At 43.2% G+C, this 11,886-nt stretch overlaps 1 protein-coding gene across 3 annotated transcripts in view; it reads left to right on the forward strand.

Moving 5' to 3' along the window:
* cop1 (COP1 E3 ubiquitin ligase) overlaps positions 1-9,512 on the forward strand; it is a 32,609-nt gene extending 23,097 nt beyond the window's left edge. For all 3 annotated transcript variants that reach the window (XM_062993012.1, XM_062993014.1, XM_062993013.1), the window contains 7 exons: positions 625-706; positions 798-914; positions 3,179-3,296; positions 3,417-3,541; positions 4,915-5,075; positions 6,467-6,511; positions 8,527-9,512. In XM_062993012.1, coding sequence (XP_062849082.1) covers positions 625-706; positions 798-914; positions 3,179-3,296; positions 3,417-3,541; positions 4,915-5,075; positions 6,467-6,511; positions 8,527-8,544 — 666 coding nt within the window. In that variant the 3' untranslated portion in view covers positions 8,545-9,512. The remainder of the gene's footprint in view (positions 1-624; positions 707-797; positions 915-3,178; positions 3,297-3,416; positions 3,542-4,914; positions 5,076-6,466; positions 6,512-8,526) is intronic.
* The last annotated feature ends 2,374 nt before the right edge of the window (positions 9,513-11,886 follow it).

Consider the following 11,886-nt stretch of genomic DNA (forward strand, 5'->3'; position numbering starts at 1 on the left):
ATTTATAAATCATTGCTTACTACTGTCCCAACTTTTTTTGGAATTGGGTTAGTTCTTTATTACATTTACATTTTCGGCATTTAGCCGGCCAGTGATAGCTCAGTGGTTAAGGTACTGGACTAGTAAACAGAAGGTTGCCGGTTCAAGCCCCGCCACCACCAAGTTGCCACTGTTGGGTCCCTGAGCAAGGCCCTTAACCCTCAATTGCTCATCGTGTTCCGCTCATTGTGTAAGTCGCTTTGGATAAAAGCGTCTGCTAAATGCTGAAAATGTAAATGTAAATGTAGCAGACGCTTTTATCCAAAGTGACTTACAGTACTGTGACAGTATATAGTCTAAGCAATTGAGGGGTAAGTGCCTTGCTCAAGGGCCCAATAATGGAAACCTGGCAGTAGTGGGCCTTGAACCAGCAACGTTTTGATTACTAGTCCAGTACCCTAACCGCTAGGCCACAACTGTTATTAAATGTTTGTTGTCGTCTTTATGGGCTGGAATGACTCAGCAGTTAAGTCATTAGGCTTTTGATTTGACTGTTGGGCCCTTGAGTAACTCCCTTAACAATCACTTACTTGGATTGTAAGACAGGACTGTATCCTGTCTTAATTGCCTACAATGTGTCCACAGGAGCATGAAAAGAGATGTTGGAGTGTTGATTTTAACCTCATGGATCCCAAACTTTTGGCCTCAGGCTCAGATGATACAAAAGGTGTGTAATTCAACCAATTATAAATAGAGATCAAAACATAGCTTCAGAAATGTAGTATAAAAGCAAAATGTTCTTTCTTCTTTCCCATCAGTCAAATTGTGGTCTACGAACCTGGACAACTCGGTTGCAAGCATAGAAGCAAAGGCCAATGTATGCTGTGTCAAATTCAGTCCAACATCTCGGTACCATCTCGCCTTCGGTTGTGCAGGTAGAACCCATCTGCAGCAGTTAGCAGTTTCTCTGTTCTATTAAAACCATTGGCATTGTACACTGATCAGCCATAACGTTAAAATCACCTCCTTGTTTCTACACTCACTGTCCATTTTATCAGCTCCACTTACCAGTAGTTCTACAATTACTGGCTGTAGACCATCTGTTTCTCTACATACCTTTTTTAGCCTGCATTCACCCTGTTCTTAGCACTGCAGTGACACCGACATGGTGGTGGTGTGTTAGTGTGTGTTCTGATATGAGTGGATCAGACACAGCAGCGCTGCTGGAGATTTTAAATACTCACTGTCCACTCTATTAGACACTCCTACCTAGTTGGTCCACCTTGTAGATGTAAAGTCAGAGACGATCGCTCATCTATTGCTGCTGTTTGAGTCGGTCATCTTCTAGACCTTCATCAGTGGTCACAGGACGCTGCCCATGGGGCGCTGTTGGCTGGATGTTTTTTGGTTGGATGGACAATTTTCAGTCCAGCAGTGACAGTGAGGTGTTTAAAAACTCCAGCAGCGCTGCTGTGTCTGATCTACTCATACCAGCACAACACACACTAACACACCACCACCACCTTGTCAGTGTCACTGCAGTGCTGAGAATGACCCACCACTCAAATAATACCTGCTCTGTAGTGGTCCTGCGGGGGTCCTGACCATCCTAACAAAGCATGCAGAAAAATAGATGGACTACAGTCAGTAATTGTAGAACTACAAAGTGCTCCTATGTGGTAAGCGGAGCTGATAAAATGGACAGTGAGTGTAGATACAAGGAGGTGGTTTTAATGTTATGGCTGATCAGTGTATAGTTGCAAAGTTGTCACCATTGTAACTTTTTTCTTGAAATTGCCCCAACCCTCAATCAAGAGGGGTCACAGACTGTCACGTTCTTCTGTTCATTTGCCAGAGGTGAGGTCTCTGCCACTCTTGATCAGCCGCCCCTTGTGCAGGTGCCTTGACCTTCCAGCAAAGGCTATAATTGTAGCCGCAGTTAGCAAGGAACCCCTGCTCGACCACGTCCCTTCACTAATGACACAGCCAATCATGTCTATGGAGAGGCCCGGCTGGTCTATAGCACAGCTGAGACTCAAACTCAGTGGTGATTGGCTAGTGCATATAACTTATGTTGTTAAGAACAGGAGTAATGTGCTTAGACGTATCCCCCCAAAGGTGGCACAGTTGGTATAGTGGGTTCTGCGGAGCAACATCTGGTTACATCTGTATTTTAGTCCATGGGTTTTCTCCCACCTCCCAAAAACATGTATGAGGTGAATTGCCTTCTTAAAATGGTCCCTTGAGGGGTACTCAGGCAGCACTGCCCAACACTTCTAAGCTCCCATGGTCCTAGTTGCTATTGATCCCTCTGGTGTCAGGCCAAAGCGCCTGCACTAGTGATGTCTGATTTGGGGAGTACTAGACTTATCGTTTAACTACTAATGTTGTAGCCTTTTCACGCATAATTTGCCCTTAAGAACAGGAGTAATGTGCTTGGACGTATTCCCCCAAAGGTGGCACAGTTGGTATAGTGGGTTCTGCAGAGCAACATCTGGATACGTTTGTGGTTTAGTTTACTGTATCCATTGGATTTCTCCCACCTCCCAAAACATGCAGGAGGTCAACTGACTTCTTGAAATTGCTCCTTGAGGGAGCTTAGACGGCACAGCCCACCTGCTGAGATCTCATGCTCCTGAGTGGTAATTCCAGGTGATGCTATTGATCTGAATGGGCATCCTTACTGAAGGAGGTTGGCACTTGTACACCATCTGGTGTCAGGTCAAAGCACCCGCTCTAGTGATGGCTGATTTGCGGAGTCTATTGGTTGACTTACCTTAAGACTTTGCTACTGGCGGGTGAAATGATGCATCCGCCGAAGTGTTGAAGGGTGTGCATGATAGTCATCTGTCATTTGTCAGCATTTTGGTGGTACAGGTGGCAAGAGAATTAAATGGGCATTAATTGTAAAGGATAAAATACAATGTCTGAATACAGTGCAATCAATTGAGGGTTTTATATACCATCACGTTACCAAAACAAAGCTCAAAACAGCCCTTAGTCTTTGCCCAATTTCCAAGCCATTTGCCCCCCTAAGCCCTGAGAACGTGGGAATACATTCATACTACACACAGTAGTAGAACCCTGGTGGCATTAGTCACTGAGGTGCTCAGAATTTTTGGAACACATAAGCACCCCAACATTGTATTTGGTTGGCGGTCATAGACCATTAAAAGTAATTTCTCACTATTCTTTTCAGACCACTGCGTTCATTATTATGATCTGAGGAACACTAAACAGCCCATCATGGTGTTCAAAGGTCATCGGAAGGCCGTGTCCTATGCCAAGTTCGTCAACGGAGAAGAGATCGTGTCTGCGTATGTATATAATTCATTGTTTAATTATTTAATTAGTATAAAATAAGTAATGGAAAGTACTTAGAGATACCCCTACATGTAAGCTTAGGAATATTTATGAGCACTGTCTTATTCCCACAGCTCCACAGACAGCCAGCTTAAGCTGTGGAACGTGAACAAGCCTCACTGTCTGCGCTCCTTCAAAGGCCACATCAATGAGAAGAACTTCGTGGGTCTGGCCTCCAACGGAGACTATGTAGCATGTGGTGAGCCGTTTACATTACATTATGCAGTCTAAGCAATTGAGGGTTAAGGGTCTTGCTCGAGGGTCCAACAGTGGTAACCTGGCATTGGTGAGGTTTGAATCAGCAACCTTCTGATTACTAGTCCTGTACCTTAAACACTAGGCTACCATGTCAAATACAGTCTAAACAGACTGTACAAACTAGTTCCTTTTACATTTAGAGCATTTTCACACCTCTAATTCATTCACTCTGGTCTGAATCAGTATATGAGTCGTTAACCTTAAAAGGACTAGTGCGTATTTCTATGCAATCAAACCTAATGTACAGCCAAAGATGGCATTTGTTTATAGCTGTGGTAATTATTTGGGCAACATACAGGGCTAAACTATATCAGCAAAATGCCAGAATAATTGAGCTTATAATAGGGGTCTGGAAAACCTAGTGAGCTGCCTAAGTAGAGAGGATTTTAATAAGTCATCAAACTTATAAGGGAGGTTATTTAGACGCACTACTTAGACAGTGATTGCGTCACTACAGTTTTCGCTTACTTAGCTAACACATTTAGTCTGAGGCCATTCAAACCAAACCCTCTTTTTCTCCCCTAATCCAGTCATATCCAATTACCCTGGTTGCATTACGCACAGAGAGCCACACCCTGATCAGCATTATTCCCCATCAATCAGCCAGCAGAGGTCGTAATTGCACCAGTTATGAGAAACCCTGATCCGGCTCGTCCCACCCCTGAACAACAGCCAATCGTTGTTCATGTGGCCGCCCAGCCCAGCCGGATGGCAGTGCTGAGATTCGATACGATGTATTCAAGATCCCAGCTCTGGTGGGATATTTGTCATTTTTTGGTGAGAACAGTTGTCGCACTGAATGCTGGGATCGCCTTCACTGCTATGGAAGCATCGGTCAGCTCAGTCAGTTTATAGCTTTGAATAAAGGCACCTCAGTAGGCAACATGTAGGTATCTAAGAACTTAGATAGCCTTCTTCTCGGGAGTGCGTAGGATGGCGTAAAATGCGTCTATGTAGACTAGAGAGATTACTAGGTTGGCAGACAGACCCTAAGAATGTACAATGACATGCTAGTTTGGCTGGATTAAGGTTGGACCATGTTTTGGTCCAGTCCCAAATGATATTACTGTGTTCACATCTGCCCAAATTAATGAACGAACTGAGAAGGGGAAACAAACTTGAGTCTAATTTAATCAGACTTATTAAAGGGTGTGAAAACACCCCTAAATTCATTGAAAGCATTGAATAATTTAATGTTACATTTTTAATATGTAATTTTAGAGTCAGTCTTGGCTAGTTAGGAGCTACTTTAACCCTAGATGGACTTGTAAATGCAGTTTTTCTGATTCTTCTTTTTGTCTTTGCTGCTGACAGGAAGTGAAAACAACTCCCTGTACTTGTACTACAAGGGGCTATCCAAAATGTTGCTGACCTTCAAGTTTGACACTGTAAAGAGCGTGCTGGACAAGGATAAGAAGGAAGACGACACTAACGAGTTCGTCAGTGCCGTCTGCTGGCGGGCTCTTCCAGACGGGGTACGAGTTTTAAGCCTTCATCGCTTACATTTTTAAGGAGTGCTTGAGAGTTCTTACCACTGCAACAGCATAATCGAATGGTTTCATATAAGATATAATTTCATGGACCAGGGAGGGGAGGGGGATGAGATGATTTAAATAAAATTATACAGTGAGCATAATAAAAACCGCAGAGTGCACAACAATACTACTCACTAATGATGGAAAATTAGTGGGAACCTAGGGGCGATAGGAGACAATAACACCCAAGCGTGTTCCCTATGTCCAGTCTACTCCGTAACTTTGTTTTGGTTGCCGTCACTGCAGAAAATCCCGCTTCACAGTGATAGGATGTTGGAAATGGAAGCAGTGTTTTCATGTAGCGATCTTTAATTATTCATTATTTCTGGGCGGCCCGGTACCGCTATGGTTTAGCGCGGCGTTTGAGTGGCACTAAGGTGGCGCAACGGTCTAATGTGACAGCACACCTCTGCTGAGTGTCTCCACAGAGTCACCAACCTGGTTGAGTGTCCTCACAAAAAAAACTGGCCATGTTTGAGGGAGGGAAGGTCGGGCTGGATCTCTTTACACTGATATGCAATTTCCTGGACTGGTCCAGGTGCCTGCCTGTGCGAGTGGTTGGGAGTCACATTAAGCTCTCCATATGTGATACTGCTCTGTGTGGGAACCCAAAACTGGCAGGTGTTTAGAAGCGCCTACAGATTGGATACATGCCGAAAGGGGCATGTGGTTTTCCGGCTCTCCTTGATCAGACCGAAGGTTGTCCAAATTGTCGTCGAGTGCATCCGGTTTGCTTTAATTATCATTGAGATGTGTCAAGAACTTGAGTCCAGCTGTTTCAATTTCTCTGCTCTCTGCTCTACTCTGTACAATCTGGTCCCACTGTGGTTTACAAGATTTAATGTAAAGCCTCCACAAAAGGGCGATTGTGTACAAGTTCATGTACCTTTTTTGGCTTAAAAAAACCTACATTAGGGCCCACAATTGCATAGTCAGAAGTTTATAAGGCATAGATTAGGACAAATCCTTTTATTGTTCCCTGCATCACTGTGGCCTCCAATCTGAAAGTTGCTCGTCTGGCCAGATTAGGCATTCGAGCTAGAAGGGAACCCAGTGGTCACTCTAAAAAAGTGAAGCCACTTTTGAGTAAAAGGCACATGACAGCCCGCTCGGTGTTAAATTGAGGAACTCAAATTTGGGTTGGACAGCAAGCGCTATGTCTGGCAAAAACAGGCACGGTTTCACTTCATCATTATTACAGTATGTAGAGGTTATGTAGTCATTTTAAAAGTAGGCTAGAGCTTTAAGGGTAAAACATTTAGTTTTAAATGATTATTCTAACATTTTGCAGTGGCACCTCTAATGTTTGTGCTTTTTTTTCCAAATCGCAGGAGTCTAATGTGCTGATTGCAGCTAACAGTCAAGGAACAATCAAGGTACGTCCACTTTTTCTTAAATGTATATACATTATTAAATTGGTTTTATTCTGGTGCATGAATTGTCACATCATTCAGCTTCTTTATTATTCTGTACATTGTTTTTAGAGATGAAGCTGCGTATACACTGTATCAGTCTTTCTTAACCAGTAGAGAGGATTCTAATAAGACATCGAACGTATAAGGCAGATTATTTAGACGTGAAAAGTTGTGCCGTACTGAATGCTGCGATTGCCTTCACTGCTGAGGAAGCATCAGATGCGCTCTCGTCATTCAGTCAGAATTAGTCATTCGCTTAGAATTAAGGCACCTCAGTAGGCAGCATTTTTAGGTATCTAATAATTTAGACATGTCTTCTTCTCGGGAGTGCGTAGGATGACGTGAATTGCATCTATGTAGAGCGCTCACTAGGTTTTCAGACAGACTCATAGTGTCATTATTATGCCATATGAATGCCAATGGCTGGAGAATTAAGGATGTCTTACAAGTTCGAAAATTACAAGGGATCTTCAAAAAGTTTCTGCACTTTTATATTTTGGTTGGAAACAGTGAGGGTGGGAGGAGTAGTAATTGGTCGGGTCGTGTCCGGATTCAGCACCATCCAGAGATGTTCGCAAGTCACAAAATACGAGTCCGAGTCGAGTCACGAGTCTTTAGGCTAGAGTCCGAGTCAAATCGCGAGTCAATATAATATACACAAAACATATATTGGAAATGTAGCATAGAAATAAACAAATAATACATTTTCATTTTCAGCATTTAGCAGACGCTTTTATCCAAAGCGACTTGCACAATGAGCGGAACACGATGAGCAATTGAGGGTTAAGGGCCTTGCTCAGGGACCCAACAGTGACAACTTGGTGGTGACGGAGCTTGAACCGGCAACCTTCTGTTTACTAGTCCAGTACCTTAACCACTGAGCTATCACTGGCCCCTTGTGTAAATAATATGTAAATTCAGATAAAAAAAAACAACAGATTAGTGACTGTGTTTTGCCGTTTTACTTTGTGCTTTTACTGTCCTAGGCATTGTGCAAATGAATGTAATTTCTGGTACCAGTTAAAAACTTAAACTGATATGTTTTGTGTTCATTGCAAAACAAAAGCGCACGATAAATCACAGCACATCGGCCAAAATCCAAAACACAGCAAAAAAAATCATAACCGCTGCTTACCTTAGCTTATGTTCTTCCAGATGCTATTAAATTTATAAGCGTGTGTCACATTAGGAATATAATCCGTTATTTTATTAGAAAGCCAATCAAGCGTTTCATTGACACATCTGTGTGACGCAAACTGAATAAATGCAAATAACAGCATTTCTTACTAACAATTACAATCAGAAGGTCTGATTGGTTCAGAAAGCGTTCTTTCAACCATTAGCGCCAATTCTCTAGGAGCGTTCCATTCACCCCAGTTGTTCATGTGAAGTGCACTACGTAGGGTATTCCACCATTTAAGTGAGATTCCAATCCAAAGGTAACGAAAATGTTCAAATGAAGTGAACTTCAAACTGTGTAGGGAGTAGGGAGTGACGCTTCATCACTACACCGGAAGCTGGCTGGAACATTTACCCATTGCGTGCGTTGCGGGTTAAGACGCTAGGGACTCTTGTTGTTGACGAGTCATTTTTTTGCGAGTCATGAGTCGAGTCCGAGTCATTTGAAACGAGTCTGAGTAAAGTCTGAAGTCGTTGTGTGTGCGACTCGAATCCCCATCTCTGGCACCATCTGATTTCCACCTATTTGGATGCTCGAAGCTTTAAGGGGAAGAAGATTTTCATATGATGATGATGTGAAAGCAGCGGTGCATCAGTGACTTCTCGCTCAACCAACACTTTTTTTGCTGATGGCATTAAAAAGTTGGTACAACGCTGGGAAAAATGCCATTTATCAAAAGTGATGTCATTTGTTTTTGAAATTCTTAATGAATGGAGTTAATCGTATTTAGTGCTTAAATCTGTATGTAAATCTGTTCTGGCAGTCTTCTAACAAAGTGTTTGTCCTCTTTTTAAAGGTACTCGAGCTGATTTGAAGCTCTTCCAGGACCGATCCTCCGATCGTCCTAACAAACTGCATCTCGGTTCCTCTTCCTGACAGAGGCACACGAGCACCGATGCTCAGGCCGTCCCGACGGCGAACTTTTCAGCACCGACTGAGCACAAGCGAACCAAAATCTTTCCATTTTTATCAAACCGAACTTTGCAGGATGCCTGTTTCACTCTAGTATCAGGCCTCAATGTGAATTGAAGAAATTTAAGGCGTGGGTGGTAGAGGGAAGTGGCCAGCACTTCTTTTAGAAGCATTTGTGGGAGAAAAGTGCTCTAATGGTCATTTAATAAATAATAAAGACTTCAGTACAGGCAAATTTAACAAAGATAGGAGTACAAAGCCAAAGCACAAGACAACACAATGAAACGCTTGTTGTTGTACTAATAATTTTTGCTGTGTCATAGTTTGAGCCTGTCCGTGTCTCTTTATTTAATCCGGCGTCTGTTATGTCATAAAACCATCATTTCAGTTTGGCTCTTGCCTGTGGACTGCTAAACTCAAATTGATTACTGGGCCTTCTACAGGGGATATTTCGGTATATTTCACAAAGGACCTCAAGACTTTGCTGCCTCTTATAAATAGGGTGGGATTCTATGCTTCAAAAGTCAGACAAATTCAAATGATTAATAATTCGCATTCATTTCCATGATTTTTCCCCTGGTTGTCATTTCTCACACCTAGGGATAAATTGGGTGTTATAACGACACTATGTATTCTCCATTGGGATAATTCCACAATCACCCAAACAGTGTGCTGCTCTTTCTTTTTTTTATTCAGTTATTGTTCAAGTATTATTTATTTTTGTAATTTATAGAATCTTATGTGGACTCCATCCCCCATTATATTGTCAGTTTTTGGACCTTGGACCTCTGTCTCACCCCAGTACTTCTGTTTGTATATCTAGTCTCTGATTTTAACCCATTCATTTAATTGAATAAATGATTCTCTTTGCATTGGATTTCTTTTATTACACTGACTAGCCACATTACTAGAAACACCTGTACATCTGATAATTTGTGTAATTGTCCTGTTAGCCAGCCGCTCAGGTGGTACAGCGGTAAAAACACACGCTAGCACACCAGAGCCGGGATCTCGAATACATCGTATCAAGTCTCGGCTCTGTCTGCCGGCTGGGCTGAGCAGTCACATGAACAACGATTGGCCTGTTGTTCATATAGGGGTGGGGCATTCAGCCGGATAGGGACTCTCTCATAACTGATGCAACTACGACCTCTGCTGGCTGGTTGATGGCGCCTGCACAGAGACAGGGAGAGAGAGCAGATCAAGGTGTGTCTCTTCTACACTAGACAAGATCAGCTGCGGACCAGCCCTGTGTACGGTGACAAAATGCATACGTCTGCTGTCCACGTGTCGGAGGGGGTGTGGGTTAGCTTCGTTCTCCTCAAACAGAGCCGGGGCCAGCATTAGTGGAGAGGAAGCATGACAGTCAGGCAATTGGATGCGCTAAAAGTCAGGAGAAAAAGGGGAGAAAATGCATAAACAATATATGCGCAATATATCGCACAGCGAGATGTTCCGCTAGCACACCAGCGCTAAGATTCTTTACACCCCGGTTCGAATCTCTCCTCTGCTACCAGTCGGCAGGGCGCATCTAGGTGGCTAAATTGGCAGTGCGTGCAGCAGACAAAATTGGTCACTGAGTCTGCTGGGTGAGAAAAGACCGGACTGGGGTCTTCAAACACTGTGTAAGGACTCTGGTTAGCAGATCGAAGTGCCTGTGCAGAAGTGGATGAGTCTCATGTGTGAATCCACTGAAGCACAGCTGAAAAAGAATGGGGTTAAGGGACTGCGCATGTGTCGGGATCACCAGCATTGGAAGACTATTTAGCTACGCTAAAATGCATAAATAAATAGATGAAAAAACATCCAGTGAGCAGCATTTTTCTAGTTAGAATAGCCAGACTTGTTAAATTGACAGGAAGTCTACAGTAATTTAATGGTTTGCAGAAAAAGCCAACATACAGAACTTTGACCTCATTGGGTTTTACTGCTGTCAGCCAAAACTGAAGTCTTAACTTACAGTGGGCGATGGACAGTTCTTGATATTTGCCCCAAAATGCACATTATAGGGTCAGAATTTGGTTTGTGTCTACGTAAGAGGAATGTTTTCTTAAACATTTGGTCCCCCAATACCCATTAAGCCTTGTTTACATGCCACGGTTTATCTAAGTGTTGCATAGGGAACTACTGTGGTAGTTCAGTTGGTAAGGTACTGGACTAGTAATCAGAAGGCTGCAGGTATAAGCCACACATTGCCAGATTGCCACTGTTGGCCCCTTGAGCAAGGCCCTTAATCCTCAATTGCTTGGATTCCATACACTTTGAATTAAAGTGTCTGCCTAATCCTGAAAATGTAAATGTATTGCATTGTAACAACTGAGTCTTAATTTGCAGGAGTTATTGTTATTATTTACGTTGCTGTCATGGGTAAAACTGTCTTCTCTGGGGCGGATGGGATCTTCCAGCAAGACAATGCGACATGTCACACGGCTAGAGATGTCTGACATTGGTTGGAAGAGCATGAGCAAGACTTCCAAGTATTACCCTGGCCCCCTGATTCCCCAAACTTGAACTATATTGAGCATCTGTGGGACCACCTTGATCGTCGTGTTTGCTCTATGGATGCTCCCCAACACCCCCTCCAGCAGCTGTGGGATGCACTGCAGTCAGCATGGCTTCAGATACCTGTGACAACCTACCAGGACCTTATTGAGTCACTCCCAGCCCGTCTAGCTGCTGTCCATGCTGCACACGCCGGTTACTCTGGATATTAGCTGGTGGTCATAATAATGTGACTTGACTGTGTATAGTTTGTGTATGTGGTGCTTACATCCACTCCTCATAATCCTCCTTCATTAATATGCAAACGGTGGATTGGCTGCTCTAAACTTGCCCCTAGATGTTAGCGATTGAGGCATCATTGAGGGAAGAAAAATACCCCCAGTAATATTACAGCATTCAAATGATACAAGCTTGGCAGTAGATGGGCACCAATATGTGCCAAGAAATGATTCCCTACACCATTACACCACCACTGACCTGAACTGTTGACGCACACAGTTTTCTTTGTATGGAACCTTTGTTGAAAGGGCCATTAGGTCTCTTCCCTGGATTTGCTTGATGTGTCTATTTCTTAAGGGAACACCCCCCCCCCCCACCCCCCCCACACACACACATACAGTATGTTCAGTGTCTTGTATTATAATGCTGAAAGGGAGAGAGAGAATGACAGAGGAAGTGACATCCTAATCAGACTATATAAACTTTGAACCGAAATTACAATTGGGGCAGTAATTACAACGTA

Source organism: Trichomycterus rosablanca, chromosome 4, assembly GCF_030014385.1.
Source record: "Trichomycterus rosablanca isolate fTriRos1 chromosome 4, fTriRos1.hap1, whole genome shotgun sequence".
Lineage (NCBI taxonomy): Eukaryota > Metazoa > Chordata > Actinopteri > Siluriformes > Trichomycteridae > Trichomycterus > Trichomycterus rosablanca.